Raw genomic sequence first — 20,991 nt, 5'->3', positions numbered from 1 at the left:
CTTGAGGCGTGCGCAGCGTGTGTGGCGGGTGAGGCGTGCGCGAGGCTGGCGTGTTGGTGGTTTTTGAGAGTTGTTCAAAACAATTTAATCTTTTTTTGTACGAAAACTGCGTTTAAAACTCGAAATGTCGGTATCAAACGGTGACCTGGCAGCAAAGATAGAAGATCTGTAAGTAGCTGTACGCTGCTCGCGGCAGAACCAACTCAAGTTGCCTTCTTTATTCGGCACAGGAGCAGTCTTGTGCCCAACAGACTCTGTGTCGCCGACAGCTGCCGAGAACGCCGCACGAAAAGGGACGATTATCTGCCGTGGCAGGACTACTTCATGTCTTCGGCCTACCTGGCCGCTATGAGGAGCAAGGACCCCAACACGCAGGTAGGTGGTCGTTTTCGCGATGTGATGCTTCCCTTCGAAGTCCGTTGCCGCTGTACCCTTGCTGATCCCGCTTCAAAGGGATACTACAACAAAATTTCGACGCTTATTTTATGGTCTATATGTGTTTAAAGGAGGAGTATCACATCGAACACACCAATATCTTGTTAAAAAAAGTCACGAAAAGGAATTTTAAAACGAATTAAACGATTAGCAAAGAGCACCTGGTGGATTTCGCTAACGCCTCGTTTGTAATGCCCGTCTAGAAACCTTGACAGCTAGTGACGGTGAGTGTCTCGCCTCCGGCCACGACGAGAGAAAGGGGAAGGAGGAAGTCCCCTCTTCCCGAGAATGCCTTTTGGCTGTCGCAGAAGTCGCTATTGTCCCCCTACAAGATCATAGATTAATCTTTCACTCCAAATTCGTACAAAAGCAGCCGCTTTGGTGGCTGGAACGACTAGGCCATCCTCTCGACGTCAACCTCGCCCTAGCTTTGCTCGTCCCGAGACGACCTATACGTCACGATTGCGTTGATTAAAATATCAATAACTCGTGTAACTGTGTGTCTATATATCTTAAACGCTCGGAGAGAAAAAAAGCCAAAAGAAACGGCAATGGCTCGTGACGGGACTTTATCCGGGAGAGCATAAATGAAATTTGGGTCCCGTATAAAACTTTAGTAATTCAATCCAAGATCCAAGAAAAGTCATTGTATAAAGGAGACACCATACTACAAAAATTTAAAAACTAACGCACTAAAACTTGTCTTGAACTCTAGGTACAAATTCCTTCCCACAAAGCCGGTCAAATTGCTCCGAAACCTCTCTTACGGCTATTTTAACCACCAGGAAAGATACCCGCGTTGGCCGGCGAACCGGCCCAGGTTGACTGCGTGAATGACCGGCAAACCGGCCTGAGTGGGTGGCCCGACTAACTGGCAAACTGGTCCAGGTGGGCTGCGTGATTGTCAACCAGGAGAACAGGATCGTGGGGACCGGCTACAACGGCATGCCCAACGGCATCAGCGACGACGAAATGCCCTGGGGAAAGACGAGCAACTCACCCGTCGACACGAAGTATCCCTTTGGTGAGTGTGGAAAATGCGGGCAGGCCCTTGCCTCAAAGTGGGACGCTGCCGACTAGAACGAATGATGCCAGTATGGGAGCAGTCCGAACAGCTGCACGCTGGTTGAAAAGTCGTCGGGTTCTGGGAAACCCCTGTGGGTCGATTCAGGTGCGGTTGCACCGGAGTCCTTGTCACACGTGGTGCGGGATGCAGGGGTAAAAGGTTGCGCGTAATTCGGGGAAGTTCTAATTGCATCCGGCTTGTTTGTGAACGTGTTGTGTGGTACTTGCTGGAGGCATGGAGTAATGTGTGTGAACTAATACGATACATTGTTTTATGCTTGGAGACACGTGTCTACAGGCTGTTTTGTGATTATGTTGTGGAGGACGTGCGGAAGGCACGCGAAGTCGGTATCCGAGCGTAAGCAAAGATGAAACATTGTTCTATGTGTGCTGGCACACATGTGTACAAGCTGCTTTTTGATTATGTTATTTAAAACACGCTGCAGGCTTGCAAAAACTGTGTGCGCGCAACAGCAGATGGAGGCAGATACAGGGTGTTCGTGTTAATTCTAAAAAAAAAAAAGAAACTTGCATTGGAAATTTTTTTTTTTAGCCCCTTGGTTGTGTTTGCAGTTCGGGGCCACCAAAAAAGAGATGAAATTGGTTCATTAGGTAGCTATTTACCGTAATACCTCGAGAGATAGCCCACCTCAATTCCATAGCAAATCCATTGAAAATAAGGGGTAAGCTAACTTTTGGTTTGCCATAAAAAAAGTTTGAATAACTTCTAGTTTCAGGTTTTGTGACCCTCAAATTAGTTGTGATTGCAGGAAGGGTGCGATGAAGCAAAGACAACTCTCCTTTGCAGTCAGCAATGTTCGCTCATCTCCCGCTGTGGTTTAAGGAACACAGTTTTTTTCCTGGTCACTATTGGCCAGGGCCCTGCAATTACTAGAAGTGGGCTATCTTTCGGTGTTTCAGAAAAAATAGCAAATCGCGCCAAAAGTAGGGGTGGGCTATCTTTCAAGTGTGGGGCGTCTCGGGACATTACGGTAACCGAAAAGATGCAATTAACTTTTCGAATTTTTCAGTTTGTGAGAACTAATGCAGTTGGAGAATTGCTGCTCAACCTCATTATAATCCAACTGTGAGGACATCAATGCCTGTGACGCCGGTTATTGTAATTTCTTTCTTTAGGCACAAGTAGGCCTCCTTAAACGCCTTTAATTGTAATTGAAAAAAAAAAAAAAGATAATACAGAAGGCTGACTTCAGTGTCGGCTTGCGTATGCCAGCTCTGCTTTTATATACTCACTGGGATGTCGGGAGCATTCTTGATAAGAATGCACGATAAGCGTCGATTTTGCTCTGGAACGTTCCGGAGAGGCAAAGAAAGGTAAAATTAGAAAGACCGGTTTCCCATATACAAAATGTATGTTTAAAAAAAAAAAGCTGTGCATTGTTGATAGCTCGGTTTCTTCCCAAATGTAGTGCTAGCAGTCCAGGCCAAATGCCAAAGTTTCAAATGCGTCGACCATTTTTTTGTTGAAAAGTTCTGAAAATCGCCGATAAATTTTGAAATGGGAAAAACGGCAAGCTTCGAAACTTTGACATTAGGTTTTGACCGCTAGCTCTAGGTTTGGGCGGAGACCAAACGTTTAGACATGTACAGCTTTTTTTTTTTTATTGTTCAAAAAAACATTCATTTTGATCACCGACACATGGCACCTACATACTTCAGGTGGTGCCGGCAAGGCGACACGTCCGGCCATACAACAACTCCTGTTGGATTGCCGAAACGTTTATCGCGTTACAAAGCGGCGACAGATTTACGTCACAGCAAGTGTTCCCAACCTCTGTATAAGGGTGCCGGATTACCCGCGTTTCTGACAAAGCCTGCCGCGTTCCTGCATATTTTTTTTTTTCCGCACGTAAATGGGGTGACTACACGTCCCGCGACTTGCGGGACTGTCCTGCATTGAGGGCTCGTGTCCCGTGTCCCGCAGAAAATTCCCAAATCTTCAAAATGTCCCGCATTTCATACTGTAGTAAAATTCACTCTGCAACTCACGGTGCTTTCGAACAGCGGGCACGGGGAAGCGCGGAAGTCGCTGGTAATCGTGTAAATCGCAATGGTACGCCATTTTCTATCCAAGCATTGTGGGAAGCGACCGTCGTTCTTGCAGGAGAACCGACGCGCATGCTCCGTTGTGCCTCTCCCCTTAGTAGCAAAATATTGTAAAGCAAAAAAGAAATTGCTCGCTAAAAGTATTAGTATAAAATATGGTAATTATTTAAAAATCACTGTGTCAATGCGAAAGGGTTACTGTGGATTTTTTTTAGTGAAGATAGCAACACAAGGCAAAAAGCCTGCAACTCACGACAGTCGAAAAAGAGCATAATGTTAAAAATTTGTGTAGGACCATGACTATAAAAGTAAGCGCTGACAGAAAACAATACCCCAAAAAAGATTGACTATTATTTCCATTTGATGCATTGAGTTGTGCTAGAGTCGATTTTTATGTTTTCAACTTCGACACATTCAATAACACATTTGGCAGGCATAAAAATGCATATCACTGGGAGTGAAAATTGTGACCTCATTGCTGCAAGATGTACAACAGCAGGTGTATAAACAGCACAGGTTTTTAAATCCGTTCACATAGCCTCGGTTTGTGGTGTGCATGTTAAAAAAGTTCCTCTACCACAACATCTTGGAACCCGAACAGATAGAACTGTGTTAATAAATTTCCTTACAGAGGTTGGGGGGGGGGGGGGGGTGGAGGCCTTCTGTCTTGCATTTTGCTAGCAGGAAGGTGGTCATCCTACACGTAAATGATTTAATAACGAGATTCGTCTAACCTGCAGAGGTGGGAACTGATTGGAAAAACACAGATTTTTCATTCAAAAGTTGAGCAGTTTAAAGTGTCTTGAATTGGGCCAAGTCGGTATCCACGTGCCTACCACGTTTCGTTGCTGTGCACCTTTACTAAAATCCCCCTTCCCATTCCCTCCCCCCCAAAATTTGTTTAAAGCATTTGGATGGGGCACGTACGTTACGAAATGAGTGTTAATAAAAAAAAACGGGGAAAAAAAAAAGTATTTTAGTGCATTTCTGAAAAATGCTTTGTTTTGGGGGTCAACGTCTCGAAATAGACTCACGTTTGCAAGTCTCGCGATGTAAACATTGCACTCGGCAATTTCCTTTTTTTCCGAAAAAGTTTTTGTGAAGCATGTCATAGAAGTTCTTAACCCGTAGGAGCCACACACTTAAAAAAAGTATTGAGCCTTTTTAGTTTTATGTTTATTGATTACATAAGTCAGTCTTTGTTTCTTTTTTTACCATAACATTTTATGTGGTTTGTCAGAACATGTGCGAAATAAGGCTTGTCTCCGAAGCTCTGCGTGTGACTAATGGTGCACGTCTGTCGCATAGTTGCACCATCGTTCCAAAACTTGTCACTTCTCCCGTCTTTTCTTTCTTTTGTGTTCTGTGCTTTGTCCCATTTGCTTATTATTTCGCGGGTGAATTAAATTTCTCCCGTCGTTTTTGCAGTGTGTCATGCCGAGATGAACGCCCTGTTCAACCGCAACTGCTTTGACGTGCGCGGCTGCACGCTGTACACGACGCACTTCCCGTGCAACGAGTGTGCCAAGATGGTGGTGCAGTCGGGCATCGGCCAAGTTGTCTACCTGCAAGATAAGCACCCCAAAGACGCCCCTTACGTTGCGTCTAGGCTCCTCCTCACCAAGGCGAAAATCCCCTTCCGGTGTGTCTATTGTGAGCGAAAGTTTTAAGGGGGTGCTACACCACAGTCATGGTCATAGCCCAAGGCTCTAAGCATCCTAAAATACCAAACATTACATTCACGTGTGGCCGATCTCTATAAAAATATCAAGGCGGAGAGCAAGTCGTCTTCTTCTTGTGTGGCAGCTGCGGTGACATCAAAATGATGTAGAGATCCGATTGGCTTTGATTGAAAGGATAGTGGGTAGACCTCAATGCTAGCTGCCGTAAGGTCTGCTTACTATATTTTTTTCCATTCAGACGAAATTGCAGACACCAGAAGGCGCCGTAAGATGAGGACAGGGATCTGCAATGATGCGAATATTGGGGAGTGACCGCCAAGCGGAAAGAACAAGTTTGTGTACTTAAAATGAATGAACAAGAAGATTCGCGAATAGAAGGTAAGGAGACGGGTGGAGGATGGATCGACACCAGCACGTCGGCCAGCCGAGGCACGATTCCGGACAGGCGTGGAGGTCTGTAAGGACGGCACCCAGGCAGGTTCAGGTCACTGCCGCCAGGACACTGCCAAAAGCATCGGCGCGATGGCTGCGCCCGGAAGGACACTAAATATTTGTATACTGTTCTTCTTGCGAGCCTTGCTCGTGTTGTTTCACAGTTAGCGGAATTTTGTGTCCTCATCATTTAACATCATCACCTTCACAGTTGCAATTTAATGGCAGACGCCTCCTGGGCGGATTGGTTGCAAGTGCGCATGCACCACATCTTCGCGTGGCGAGTTGAAAGGCGGAGAGAAGTTTTGCAGACGATATATGCTTTCGGCACCTCCTCACAGCTCTTATTGCAAATGTCTCTGCCTTTCAACTCGCCGTGCGAATCGTCCACGTATGAATGTAATGTCTGGTTTTTTGGGATGCGAAGAGTCCCTGCACTGAGTTGTGATCGTAAATGGACTATTGCCGAAAGCGGTCTAGAGCCCCTTACGGCCTGTTCACACTTGCGTTTGCTCAGGACCGAGCTCTTGTGAACTCTTACGACCCGCTTACAGCGAGAGTGCACGCTACCGCTATTGGTGAGGCGACCCCGGAACTGCATTTCGCCAGAGCTAAGGTTTCACGGTATTTGCGAGGTCAAATGTAGATGCTATCTGAGAGTAACAGACATTTATGACATTGTTGGAAGTTTTTCTGAGTCAAGAAAGAGTGATGCACTAAACAAAATGAAATGTTTTTGAACGGAATCGAAAATTTTGACCGCCTGTCCATCAACTAGTTTCCGCAATTCTTCGCTTAATTTGGTGGGGAAGTTGACGTCATGTGACACATGCGCCAGTTTAGTTTCCCCGCTATATTTAGCTGGAAAATGGACATCCAGTGACCTACAGACTAATGGAATTTCCCATTTAAATTTGGTGGGTAAACAGTTTCTTCGCTAAACATAGCGGGAAAATTGACATCATGTGACCTACAGACCAGTCGAATTTCCCATTTAAATTTGGCAGGTAAACAGTTTCTCAGTCAAATATGGCGGGAAAATTGATGTCACATGCCACGTTGTGTGACCTATTACACCAATTTAGTTTGCCACGAAATTTAGCGGGAAAATGGGGGCTGTCACGTGTCCTTTGTACTAAGTCCTGTTAAATTTAGAAAAAATTCCTAAAAGTGGGTTTTTTGCTCTCTGAATTGACTATTTCACGTCTTATAAACAAATACCACATTTCACGCATTATAGGACATTAAAATTAAAGGTTGCTGGCCATCTCTTTAAAACACCGCTAAAATGATAAACCTTTACATTTTCTATTGTTTCAAACAGGCAAGTGTCGATTGCTCTCCGAGGCGCGTCTTCAACAATGTTAGTATTGGTCGAAGCTTGCCCACCAATATTTCTTAGAAACTTGCCATCACAGATGAATTGTGAAGAAAGTTACTACCAAGATATATTAAGTCATTTGACCTTGATCCAGGTAGCATAGTCACCTACTAGAAAAGAATAGCTGGGTGCCTCTTTTGCGACTAAACTCAACATTTCTTTCTTACAGGCAGCACATTCCGGAGGTGAAGAAAATAGTAATAGACTTCGAAAACTTGACTGCCTACAAAGTATGACCGAAGGGGAACCCTTTCCATCACATATACAAGACAACGTGCAGTAGTTGCAAGGTTTTTATCTAACATGCGCAGGAAATCCGAATAGATTTCATCATTGCGTTTCTTTTAAAAGTATCAACAGCTTCACGTGTTCATTGCCATTTTTTACCCCATACGTTGCATGTGGTTTGTGCTAGTCCTGCCCGCGTATCACACATAGTATCTTGTGGGAATTGACGTCCAAGCTCCACGGTGTTCCAGCTCGAACTGTTTGTTTTATTTCTCGTGCAGTGAGCTCGGAAAAAGAAGAAAAATAATTTTTTATCCCTTAGAGCCGACTACTACGGGATTCCCCCCTGGCAGCACATAGATCACGAAAAAAAAAAAAAAAAAAAACAATTGCAGTTGATTCAATGGCAGCAATATAAAAAAAACAATGTGGCAAGTTATGTAACCCATGTGCGGGTTTGCAAAGTACCTAGGTACATGTAACCGGAAATCAGTTGTAGGTACTTTTGTTGTACCTAAGGTACAAACGTAGGTACTTTAATTTCTCGGTACCTGCATCTGTATCTTAGGTACATTTTCCAGTAACTCTTAACTACAAGTGAAGTTACTTTTCACAGGTACTTTGCTATTTACTTTATCAAAATGGTAGAAACTAAATCTTGAAGTATTAACACACTACCATGTGCCATGATTAATGTTGAGTTGGGTGCGACCCTGGGAGGCACTGACTTGATCGAACAGCGTTTTAGCGAACAATGCCCTTGCCGTGATGTTTCATTGAACATCATTTTAGCAAATGGCAGTGTTCATTTGAGTGAACGGTGGATTAGTGATGCCGTTCTAGCGACACCAATTTATCAAATCGCTTCGGAACCTCGTTTAGGGAAAATAGCGGCCTTTTTCCTTCATCTCAAACCGAAATCGACTTCATTGCGTGTTTGAAGCTCCTCTGACAGCTATACAAGGGAGGAGATAACTTGAAAGATGTGCGCAGTTTCTGTTGCCTGTATCCCGTCCTAGTGGTGGCTCTCTTCTGCCATAAATACAAAATATAATTGAAAAATAATTATAATTACAACTGTAAACCAATGTAACATTGTGTATATAATACAGTTTCCACTCAATAAATCTGACTCAAGTTTTGCAGTTATCAAAACTGAAAAAATTCAGGAAGAAAAAAAAAAGCTTATTTTTCTTCCAACTAACGAAAAAAAAAAAAAAGAAATATGGAGGAAGCCTAAGCTTCCTTGTTTGTGGTCGCGAAGGTTAGGTGCACATGCACTCGACTCGTGCGTTTCTTGATGCGGCCGTTGTCTTCTGGGCCCGTCGACTTCAGCACCGGCTCTGAGGGCGAGAACGTCCACGACCAACTCCTAATATTTCCGATCACATCACCCGGAGCGTGCCTACGGCTGAGCTCTCCGTGCGGCCGCAAATTGTTGATAAACGACTTACTTTCACCTCAATCTTTCGATAAAAATTTCCTCAACTGAGAGTGTTTCTATCAGAGACCCCTAAAAGAGGCAACACAAAGATTAATATACATTTTTTTTTCAGCGTGGGCAGAAAATATAGCCACAGATCTATTCGAGTTCGCTTGAAATTTCCTAAAAACTCGAGGGTTTATGGCACTGAGCGGTTGATGAATTTTTAGCATAAATTTTGTGAAGCAAGGTTAGTTCTAAGCGTTGTTTTATGTGAACTTGATTGGAAGATATGTTTTGTGACCCCCCCCCCCCCCCCCCCCCCCCTTTTTTTTACCCATTTCTGGTAGATTTCTCACACAGCTTGGTTGCATTTTTATACCTTTTATAAAAATAGGTACTGCGAGGTCATACTTTTCAAGGAATTTTATTTCTTGCATATAGCCCTTTCGTTGAAATCACTTTCACTTTGTCACAGAGGCACTTACACCTTGAGCACCTTCCTTGATTCTGGTTTGACCTTGAGGTTCTCTTTCTTCCACTTCCTTTCTGATACATTCCTTGTATGGTTGACCAAGAAGGACCTCGTGAATTTTCTTACTATCACGGTAGCAAGGGCCCTTCTGTGATCTTCGGAAGAGTCATGCTCGCATTGTAGCAGAGGGTTCCTTCACACAGCTGGGAGCGCAGCCCCCAGAAACTGCTGCACTGGCCGCCTACTCTTGAGGAGCGCGGTGACTGAAGTGCTTGCAGCTCTCTCCAGGTTTATGACAAATCCGACGAAGGACAGGCATGGGTAGGACAGACCACCACGGTCTATGTTGATGATCAGTGCCGTTGTGGGAGAGGAGGATGGCGCTGGCGCTTTCACGGTGTCAAGGCAGCCCAGGCAGGAAATTTTGTACAGCACGGCCCGGACCAGGAAGCCGGCGACAAGGCTTAGTGTGCTGGCTTGCAGTCCTGGTTGAGGTGTCCCTGAAACAGACAAAACAAAGAAAACATTGCATCACAGTAACTCTGAGAAAATGTAAAAAAAAAAAACATGGCATTTTTTTCAAGCTCTAGCGATTAGAACCACAAGCAGACGGTTACCTGGGAGCATCTCCAGAGCATGAGTGTGTGGTTGCAAAATGTCAACGAAGCCAACAGCACTTGATACCGTTGAGGAGGCTGTTAACGCAAGTTTCTTTCGGTCCCCCTGGGTCCCAATTGTATGGGTCGTGTTCCACCTTTTGGATGAATGCAGAAGCATAGTCACAAGGATCTTCTGGAGTGAAGACAAGGTGGCACGGGCATCTGTCTGGTCATTTTGACCGTTCAGTTGCTGCACGGTGGAGAACAAAGCCTTTACATCGTCGCTGGAATATTGTGACGTCGGGACGAAATGAAATCCCCTGTCTAGCAGGTGCCTTGTGCAAGCGACCATGGAAGCAGTAGTGATGCACAGTGCCTCGTAGGTTTCCTCCTAGAGAAATGCGGCCTTTGCAGGGGAGTTGTCCTTCCAAACCAAGAAGTAATCCAGAAGATCATTCTCCAGCCAGGACAGCCTGCAATGAAATAAATATATGAAATCTTAACTGTTAAAAAGAAACCACAAGTAAAATGAGTAAAAGTGCAGCATTCACCTCTCATAGTTAGAATCATAAAATGGCATCCTCATGAGGTCCTTGCTGAAGATGTGAAAGGTGCTGCTGCAGATGGTTGTGAAGGCTAAACCACTTGTAAACAAGCTCCATAAATTTGATGGTAGGAAGACAGTCCTCGAAGCCGAAGATACCAAACTGTGTTCCATACCTCTGGAGGTACCTCAGCACCGAGGTCACCTACAAAAGGATGTGCATTGTAACAAAAATAACAACCCAATTTCAAAATGATATACTGCTAAATACCTAGGTTCTGCGTACATGAGGGGACACAATGTCCAGGTCCCTTTTCACATTCATTTTTTCAGAATTGGAAGGGAAGACATGTTTTCGGGACAGTCCTCTCACCAGAGTGAAGGTGCCTGTAAAACTTTTTTTCTATATCTCATGGTGTGCACTTCCTCAGAGAAAGTTTAAAGGGCCATCTGTTAACTTGATGGTCCAAGAAGTCACCGTTTTTAAAGAAACGAATAAAAGAAAGACTATTACGGTTAGATAAGGTTAAAACAATGACAAAGAGTACATTGAAAGGTTTCCGACGCGAACGTCTTCCATCGGTGCCTGGAAGGTAAGTGTCCTCTTCCACCCTCCCGGGCAACGCCCAGAGCTCGCGGGGGTGGTCGAAGCCCCGAGGAAGCAGACACTCAGCAAACGATCGTCCTCTTCTCCTCTCTGAGCACCCTTCCTTGCCAGAGGTATAAACACAGCTGGCCCCCGTCGGAGTTGCGGTCCCCCCCTCCATGTCCACGGGGTCGGAACACATTCACAAAGAAAAATAAGGCGCACTGTTGTAGGTTATTTTAACTCGGCCATACTGGGTTTTAACTGTCCTCGGTTTCTAAAGGCCAAACTAAAAGACTACATTACACCGTATAGATTGCACACATCACATCACTTCACTTGATACAGACGTATAGTCCTTCAGGTAAGCAGGCGGCTTGCGAGACCTCCCACTTTTTTGTGGCGGTGGTTCATTGGGGTCGTCTTCTTGTTCTTCACCAGAAAAGTCGCTCGACGTTTCGCCACCTGGCCTCCACAACTTCAGCTGAGTGATGTGGGCCGTGGTCGCATAGACCCCCTTTTTTGTGCCTTTCACTTCCGACACTCTATACGTGTCGCTTGGAAGGACTTCGGTCACGAAAAGGAGACCCCTGAATCTAGCTTGTGTTTTTGTTGGGTCTCCTGTGCGCTCTGGAGGACAACGCATCACGACCAGATCTCGCAACTATTAACATTTGAGCTTTGAAATGGCTCTTGTTAAAGTATTCGCTTGACTTCTCTTGCTTGTCCGTTCTTCTTTTTCACCAGGAGAACAGGACTAGCATATGGTTAGGACGTCTCCGTTACTAACCCGCAGTCCTTCCACTCCGTAACAATTTCTCGAATTGCGTTTCGCTCTTCCAAGTTAGTGCGATAGGGCTTGCAAAGCACAGGGACACTGCCAGGTTTTTCAATGACAGTCATTTCAGTCAAATGGGTACATCCAAGCTTCTCATGAGAGAGGGCAAAACAGTCTCTGTAATTATTGAGCACTACCATCAGCGCTGACACCTCGACTTCTGCAGTGTCCTGATCAAAGTTCACTTGACTCTCTAAGATCGGTTCCTTTCGATCAGTATCGATGCGTGCCACATGCAGCTCGTCCTCGTCATCCAAGATTTTGGCATGCATAAACATCTGACCTTTCCGAAGATGTCTGTCAGTGTATGAGTCATTGACGATCGGGACGTTCACCTTTCCATCTGTCAAGTGGTGCAGACTCTCTCCTCCAAGCTTGTCACGAAGAATGATATTGGAGTCTCGTTTTCCTTTGGACTGCAGGGTGACCCAGCACACACTTTTGTTGAGAAGTGTGATCGTCTCACTCACTGTTAAGCTGTCCTTTGTTGGTAGTAGGGGCAGCTCGTTGTTGCAAAAGGGCAGGTCATCCCTATATCCAATTCGCAGCTCGTTGCCAATTCATAGATGTGCGATATGTGGGGCTGCTCCATCCACGTCCGCCCAACTAGGATGTCTACAGGTTGTACGCTGTCCGGCACGATGAGGACCTCCACCCGCTTACACACAATGTCGTCGATGGAGATGTCGATGAAAGCAGATCCAATCGACTTCACTGCATACTCGTCGGTGCTTCCGGAGCCGTACAGTCTCTTTGATGAGCAGGTAATCTGCAGCTTGCTCTTGACCGCTGCAGCGTGTCCCATGATAGATTCTGAGCTTCCTGGGTCGATCATGGCAGACACCTGTTGAACACTGCTGATGGTGGCTGTCTTCAGAAACTTTGCTGGATCATTGTTATTTGGGTTCACTACAAAGTTTCCGGTGGGTTTGGCATTTGTCCGGACATTCCTTAGCTAAATGGCCGTATTTTCCACAGCCATAGCATCTTACTGTGGCAAGGTTTCGTTCCGTGGCGTCACGCTTGGGAGACGTGGCTCCTGCTCTCCTGTCAGTGGGTGCAGCACTGGTCTTATCCACCTGGGTCGTAGCCGAATTAGGTTGGACTCCCTGCCGTGCACTAGCCCATGGTCTGGACGAGGGAGGCTTTACAAGTTGAGCTGAACTCGAAGTAACTCCTTGCGCCCTGTCAGCAGAAGACCTCTGAATTCTCGAACCGCTGACTCTTTCTAATCTTCTTAAATCCGCCAGAAGCTCATCTTCATCCTTGTGCTCTTTTGCTGTTAGTGAGATGCAAGCATCTCTTGATCTCAGTCCAATTAAGACCTGTTCTTCAGCATCTTCAAGGCTGAGATTTAATTCTTTGCACAGTAGCATTTTCTCAAGGAAATGTGCGGTGGCGGATTCACTCTTCTGTTGCGCCCGCTCCTGCATTTTTCGCCACTTTTCCACGGTACTTGTCTGGCCAACAAATGTCTTGTTGAAAGCTAACTTAAAGTCTTCCCAGCCTGTGAGTTCTTCAGTCCAAGCTTGTAACCGAAAACGAGCTGGCCCTTTCAGGTGTAACTTGGCCGTTTCTTGCTTGAAATGATCCGGCCAGCCATGCAACACGGCCATCGTGTCAACAGTCTTCAGCCAGCCGCGGGCTTCGTGACTAGACCCCTTGCCATCGAAGTAGGCAATGGCTTTTTTGAGATCGGGCATTACGTGAAATGTTTCAGGTTTTATGTCCATGAGTTCCACCAGCTTTTTGTTTTGATCTAATAAAGCTGCAATGAGTTCTTGGTTCATGTTGCCCTCAGCCATCCTCGACTTTCAGTTGTTTTTTTTCCGCGATGAACACACAATTGATCGCTATAGATGTTGAGGCAAGTAGATTTCACGAAGAAATGTCTAGACGCATTGCTAAGACTTGACCTCGACTGTACTGCTCCTCACAAAGATGGTAGCAGCGGCGTCAGTTGAAAGTCATGCGTTGCTCACCATGCCTCCCATGCCTCATTGTCGACGTCCTCCGATGTGTCGACGCTCTCCAATGACATCAGCTTCCAAAAGCACGGTTCCGATGTGAATCCCACTTCTGATTTGTTAACTTGATGGTCCAAGAAGTCACCATTTTTAAAGTAACGGATAAAAGAAAGACTTTATTATGGTTAGATAAGGCTAAAACAATGACAAAGAGTACATTGAAAGGTTTCCGACGCGAACGTCTTCCATCGGTGCGTGGAAGCTGAGTGTCTTCTTTCACCCTCCCGGGCAACGCCCAGAGCCCGCGGGGGTGGTCGAAGCTCCGAGGCAGCAGACGCTCGGCAAACGATCGTCCTCCTCTCCTGTCTGAGCACCCCTCCTTGCTTGAGGTATAAACACAGCTGGCCCCTTGTCGGAGTTGCGGTCTCTCCCTCCATGTCCACGGGGTCGGAACACATTCACAAAGAAAAATAAGGCGCACTGTTGTAGGTTATTTTAACACATCGCACATAATTTTTCTAACCTTTTTTAGCAAGGGTTAATTCGACTTCAATGTGATCCACTAAGATGCCACTTTACCTTGCTTTTGTTGGAGGTCGTAGATGCCCCTCACATACTTTGGATTGATGTGCTTCCCATTGTTATACAGAAACCTGTTTGATGCTGCGACTTGATGTTCTTCAAAATGTGACAGGGTCAAACGCAAAAAACAGCTTCCGTTCCTTGTCCAGTGGATGGCTGTGATGGTACAAACATAAACAAGAGTTTAGCGCAGTACTTAATTGACATCACTCGTGTTCCCGTTTTACGACATACCTTACAACAGGAGTGATTTTTCCTCTACTCAAAAGTCGAGAAGAACTTGCAGTTCGACGCATGATTGTCCCCTACAAGCCTCAAAACTGCAAATCCTGCATCTTCAACTGAGTGCATGATTTCCAGCCCCAGTTGATGCAGCTGTTGTCCAGTTAGAGCCTTCGTGAAGTGATACCCAACAGGGAGCCTGACAAAAAAAAAAGAAATATTTGTGTTTCCGCTGCACTGTTGGTAAAAACGTAATTATAATTAAATCTAAAACATCACAATGTCTGTATACCTCTAGTGGCTTGAAAGCTTCATGAAAAAGCATAGCAAGTGCGTGGCAACTTCGTCTTGCTGCTCATACTGGGTCTCCAGTCCCCCCAGTTGTACTAGGCCGTGGACCGAGTCTGCCTCCCTTTGGTATTCCACGCCCTGCTTAATGGACATTTCATCCATGACGAGAGAACAATGCCGTGCCTGCAGGATATGAAAGAGTTTGTAGAGGTAGCTCGAGCTAGCAGTCACTTCAGGGAGCTGAGATATTTTTACCAGCTCTGAATGAAGTTTAGCCTCTTGGTGCAGCCTTTTCTTCATCAAAGATGACACCATTTCTCCAGTACATGGTCCAACCTACCGTTTCAATGTGGACCAACTAGGCAGGCTGAGAGCTTCAGATGCTCGAACGAGTTCATAGGCACAAGGCGATTTTGAGTGCCACTGTATGCACAGTCTCCTCGGACCAATGATTTTTTTTCAACTTTAGACACCGAAGCTGCTTTTGAAGGAACAATGCCTTTGGCCTTCCTTGCTCTGCCTGGTCCTGAAATATTTGAGAAATATCGTCAAAACTTATTACTTATTCTATCTCTATAATGCCCTTGCGATAACGCACATCATGGTGGTAACTTACCAAAATGTAGTCTTTACAGTTTGTTTGGCTTTCTGTAGTCGTTGTGTCAATGCCTTCATCTCTTTCTTCATCACACGCTTTGCACTTTGAAGCTTGATGCACTTCCTCTTGAGTGTCTTCAGCTGCTTCTGTAGGGACACAAGCTTTTTGATGTGAGCACTGTTTGGCATGAAACATTGGGCATGTGTCTTGCTTCCTGGATGTTGACAGGAATGGGTGGAACTGTGAAGACCTGTGTGTTACAGTCTTGAACCTGTCGTAAAATCTGTGACGATTCACTCTCTTGTGGCTGCACTTCGCCAACAGCACTGGCAGAGAAGTCATCAAGAGGGCAATTCATTCTGAAAATGCATTAAAACTGCGCGAAAGTGCAAAACCTATGCATGCTTACTACACAAAAACTTTGAATAGATAGCATCTATAATAGATGCTATCTAAAAATAGATAGCATCTATAAAACAAGGGAGTTCCAAACGGGCGTTAGCACCAACCTTTTTCATCTTCTGTGCGCAGCGTTCTGGTTGTCATCCGATGTACACGCTTTAGAACACGTCGCATTTTTTTCTTTGTGGGATACCCTGGGAACGTTGAGGGAACCGCGTCTGTCTTTAGTCGTTTCTGCTTCAGTCCTGAACAATAGTCTTCATCCTTGAAATGAAGACCGTAGCGGTCACTTGGGAACCAGACCTCCGCTGCAGCGCCTGAAATCAAATACAACCGAAACGCCAGATACCTTACATGTTGTCTAGTGAACTACTCAAACTGAATACTGTTTACTTTTGCGACTGACAGTCTTTATCCACTCGTCTTGAATCCTTGTGGTGGGAAATTCATGGAAGCCGACTCCCACTGCCTTGCCCCGTTCTGACTTGCAGAACGGTGCTCAGCAGTAGACCATTCTGACTCTTCCCCTGTGAGCCCGTCTTACATTCTTCAATATCTGACCACCGACATGCAATTTCAACTGCCGCAAGCGTAGAAAATAACTTAGCCCAAAAGCAAGGACGAGACAAACCATGTGTAACAAGCTCGGAAAGAAGCAAGAAAGAATGCTTCCCGACAGTCTTGGGCAGTAACTAGTAACGCTTTACCGGTGACTAGTTACTTTTTTCAGTAACTTATAATTGCAACTCGTTACTATGCTTAGTGAGAAGAAGCAACGTCGTTTACAGTTACTTCTCAGATTTATGTAGACACGACCACCATTTCGCCTCGCAACTCATGAGAGAGTCCCAAGCCCTGGCGCAGGAAGGGCACAGCAAAAACTGCTGCAGAAAACGTCTGGAGCAGGGGGGAAAAAATAAAAAATATAAAGAAACTGAATTTTGGGTGACCCTGCACGGCCAAGTTAGGCCCGCCAACTGGAAGGAACGGGGACATTCGTCTCCGTACCACCCATATATGCCCACAGCGCACAGAGATGTAATAAAGTGCAGCGTCTTTAAAGCGTTTTTCTTTTCTTCGTCCCATGGAGGGAGCGAGTGCTTTTTGCAGAGGACAGTTTTCGGCGATTGTCGCCCCAAACGCCTGCAGGCTTACGGGCGTCTTCTTGCCGCCAAGCATACGTTTCCTTTTCCTCTAATTTGAATCGTCCAACTCCCAGATGCACTCTTGCGGAGTCTTGACTTCAGGCCCGATTTCTCTCCCTTCCTTTTTTTTTTTTACAACCCCATTTCCAGCCTTGCTTCCCGTCACCCACTTGTCCCTTCTCGAGTCCCGTCCCTTGAGAAAGAGTATTTGCTCGAAACATCTGTGTCAGTCTGCTTGTTTGTATGTGTTTTTTTTTAATTGAAAGACTATTTTTAGCTGGGACCAGGGGCACTTGGCATCAGTTGACTTGTGGGCTTTCCAGGTGGTCTCTCTATTTTGGGTAGTGAGATGGAGGAGCACGTTTGATCTGGTTAGGTAGTGACTGAGGAAAGGCAACAGCCGTCTGGAATTTCACACGCAGTCGTCGTTTGTACCTCGATCGGTGCTTATTTTGATGGAGGAATCTTGCCGCAACATTGCTCTCAAAGTTTTTAAGGGAAGCTTCGTGTTTCATGAAAGATTGTGCGCACACAGTAGAAAACGATTTGACCGACAAGTGGATTGGAATGGCACAAGAAAACATATACAAAGCTGATTGCAAGGTATGACATATTATTATTGACTTCACATTTGCACGATTTATATTGCTTCAGTCTAGTTTTGCCTCACAAAAAAAATTCGAAATTAGAATTGACCGATTGTAAACTGGCACCATGATTGGATATACACGAGATCTGAACGCGTGCCGTTGAGTTCATGTATAGCTTATGGTACGTGGTCGCTCTTATTTTAAAGTTCTTCGTAGACCAGCTATCTGCTATGCTAAAATTTTGAAAACTAAAGTCGCCAGTATTTTTGCCAGAGAAGAGAAATTCTTTATCATGTGGATTTAGTCGGATACTGCCTAAAATTATGATCTGAGCTATTCATGGTACAAATTGAAATAGGAAGAACCAAGTACAGTATAGACCCCTTACAACGTAACCGCTTATAGTGCAGGACCGGGTATAACGCGGCTTTTTTAAACCACCGGTTCGCCTCCCATAGAACTCCATGTAATTACATACCACTTAAAATGCAGGCGCGCAAAGGGAAATACCGGTTATAGTGCGGTTTTCGGAACAACCCGGCGACCGCGCCGACTGACCGCCGCAGAGAGCACGCTTCCCTGTGTGACACTAGATAACGGCGCGAGCCGCAAGCGGCACTCGCGGGGCAAGGAGGTTGCTTGAAGAAGCGGAGAGAGGCTTCAGTTGCCATAGCGACGGAGGGATGCACGCACGTGTCGTTCACGTGCGTGCGTCCCTTCGCTGCGTTGGAAACAACCGCAACGACAGACCAATCGCAGGTCGAGGAGAAGTGTTCGCGCGCGTTGCATGCCGGTCGCGGGCCGGCCGGCCGGCCAGCTGCTTCTATCCGCAAACATGGCGTCGGTTTTTATAGTCGATGTAGACGGCGTGGTAGAAGCTCATCGTTCCGCGTAAAAGCGCTATCCTTGACTGTGAATTTTCGTTGTGTGTACTAGAAGGGAAGATCCACCTACTTGTGCGGCGATGTTGTGGCGGCCCTCTCAAGACTGCAGAAACGCCCGTGTCGTCGTGTTTGTTTACTTCGAGACTGCAGTGGTGCTTTCTAAGCATTTGTGTTTTCGAACATCGCTTGGATTTCTTATTTGGAACATTTCACGCCTGTGCTAAAGTTGAAGGTATTACTGGCGCATACCGTATAAAGGATGTGAATTTTCACACGTTTTCATCGCCGGAGAAAAGTGATTAGGGTTAGGAATCCTCAACGCTCGCAACGTCCGTCCGCAACCCGCGACGCTGTTAAAAGGCTGCGCCAGGCAAAAGTCGCTAATTTCTTTCAAAATGTGTGACACACTTGAGAGAGAAGTGTACTAGTCTGGTGAAATAAAGACTTTCCTCAAACTAAGCTTTATTTTTCATCTAACATAAAATAAATTCTTTTCCAAATGTAAGTTGTCTGATGGCATGCATTTTGGCCTGAAAAATTGATGTTTTGGTTATAGCGCGGTACCGCTTACAGTGCGGATTTTCGCGACTCCCGCGACAAACGTTATATGCGGTCTACACTGTATGTTAATATTGATTATTAAGAAAATCTTAGTTTCTCAAAATAATCAGATTCACTACCGTGAACAACACAATGTCTTATAAGAAATCTGTACTAATTTAAAGGCATATAGAGGAACATTCCTTTTGAATGTTTTCTCATGCTTCTTTGTAAAGTAGCGACGAAGTAATGGCAATACTTTAGTGAAGTAACTGTAACGAGTTACTCTTTCAATTTTGTAACTAACTGTAACAGGGTTACATTTTTTGCCTGAGTAACACTGTTACATTTTAGCAGTAGCGTGCCCATGACTGCTCCCCGAGGCTCCGAGCAATGCTCCGAGGCGCTCCAAGGACAGCTGAGACGGATCGCCATCTCTCGGCAGGTGCGCGTTGTGGCCTTCACGGGTGGAGTGGTCGGAAGTAATAGAGTTGGTCGTGAGGACGTCAACAAGCGAGTTTCAACGGTTTTGGCGTGACATGGTAAACGGTGGAAGCTGTGGCCTCAGTGTACCAATTGGAGCGTGGGGATAAGGCACGCGAGGACTGAACTCCCATGTTGACATTGCATCGACACCAATAAAGCCCATTTATCGAACTCGTTTTTGTGTGTATCCTTAGTATAAAAAGCTTTACTTCCAATATATTCTGACAAATTTGGGGAAAATAAAGTATCTTTGAAGTAACTGTACCTGGTACCTAGGTACATGTTTTAAGTGAGTACCTAGGTACCTTTTCGTATGGTATCTTACGTGTATTTTCGAAGTAACTTTTGCAACCCTGCCCATGAGACAATTTGTTCAGGTGGCTTCTTGGTTTCCTGGAGTGCTGAACGTTGCTCTCTGTACGAAGGACGAGAAGTTGAGTCCTGAAATGCAGGCAGCGCATTCGATGTTGGGGACGGAAGAGGTGGTGCGACCGACTCCGAGCTTAGGTGAAAACGTTATATATATTCTCGTGCCGACGGGCTTGTGCCGCCAACTAACTTTGTTGTCTCCGTCGGCACCAATGTTGGACCGCCACAGTGGTCCCGCCCCCCAAAAGCCGTCGCCTGTAGGTCTACAGGCTGCAGAGGATGGAGCGATAAACAATTGTGGATCCAGAGCCTGACGGTGCTGCCGTCGTCTCGTGTTGAGAGCAGACCAGCGTAGCACAGAGCAGTGAAGGCCAAAGCCAGTGTGAGGGAGCCGCGCAGAGAGGTCGAGCATTGAGGCTGCGGACAGTGGAGAAATTCACCCAATCATGCTGAGGGTCCGGTTCAATAAGCTCGGAGGGTGCAGCCCCAGGCATGAAGGGAGATGCCGGCCGGCTGCAGGGTTGATGCAATGTCATCTCCGCAGATGAGGAACCGAGCCGAGAGCGGATGCCATGAAGAGGCCCTGGTCAGCTAGCGATGTGCTTTGTCGTGAACAGTGTGGTCGCTGTGACTTGTCACGCTCCAGTGTGGCGTGGTGTGGCACGCCCCACAGATTGTGGCAGTGCGCGACCGTGCCAGGCCAATGCCACCCCACACAGATGGACACGGCTGCCGGGGCGACACCAGGGACTGCAGCGGAAGTAGAAGCCGGCAGCAGACACAACGGGGTAAAAAAGCAGCGGCGCAGGCGCTGCTTTTTTACCCCGTTGTGTCCCCCCCCCCGTGCCCGGGCCATGAAAAAGAAACATGTTCCCCAGGATGGCAGGTGCCTGGGAGTCTATCATCATGTCCGGGTCACCAGTTTCTGGGAATTGACATCCGAGCTCCACGGTGTTGTGGCTCGAACTGCTCGTTTCATTTCTCGCACGTCACAGAGCTCGCTCAATGAGCTCAGAAAAAGAATAGTTTTTCATCCCTCAGAGCTGACTTCGACATCCCCCACCCTGTCAGTATGTAGAGTAAATTTTCCCCGGATGCAAAATAAGACTTGCTATCCTACACAGTTGTGACTGGAGGCGTAACTGTTCCTCACACACCTA

The 20,991-nt window shown here is 46.1% G+C and overlaps 1 protein-coding gene across 1 annotated transcript; it reads left to right on the top strand.

Annotated features, from left to right (window-relative positions):
* On the top strand, nucleotides 1-7,676 carry LOC115326488 (deoxycytidylate deaminase). Its single transcript, XM_029987354.4, has 5 exons — nucleotides 1-168; nucleotides 231-375; nucleotides 1,324-1,459; nucleotides 4,996-5,209; nucleotides 7,232-7,676. The coding sequence occupies exons 1-5, from the start codon at nucleotides 125-127 to the stop codon at nucleotides 7,296-7,298; spliced, it is 606 nt and encodes a 201-aa protein (XP_029843214.2). The 5' UTR covers nucleotides 1-124; the 3' UTR covers nucleotides 7,299-7,676.
* Nucleotides 7,677-20,991: the final 13,315 nt, after the last annotated feature.

The sequence above is a fragment of the Ixodes scapularis genome, unplaced genomic scaffold (assembly GCF_016920785.2).
Source record: "Ixodes scapularis isolate PalLabHiFi unplaced genomic scaffold, ASM1692078v2 PGA_scaffold6__148_contigs__length_123643588, whole genome shotgun sequence".
In the NCBI taxonomy this organism is placed as follows: Eukaryota; Metazoa; Arthropoda; class Arachnida; order Ixodida; family Ixodidae; genus Ixodes; species Ixodes scapularis.
The sequence above is the reverse complement of the archived record's forward strand: the minus strand, read 5'-3'. Positions and strand labels throughout refer to the sequence as shown.

Excerpts from the sequence above, each read along its gene's own strand:
- LOC115326488 (XM_029987354.4), top strand. The coding sequence starts at position 125 with ATGTCGGTATCAAACGGTGACCTGGCAGCAAAGATAGAAGATCT. Across the intron at positions 1,460-4,995 it reads CGACACGAAGTATCCCTTTG|TGTGTCATGCCGAGATGAAC; the intron begins GTGAGTGTGGAA and ends TCGTTTTTGCAG. Across the intron at positions 5,210-7,231 it reads AAGGCGAAAATCCCCTTCCG|GCAGCACATTCCGGAGGTGA; the intron begins GTGTGTCTATTG and ends TCTTTCTTACAG.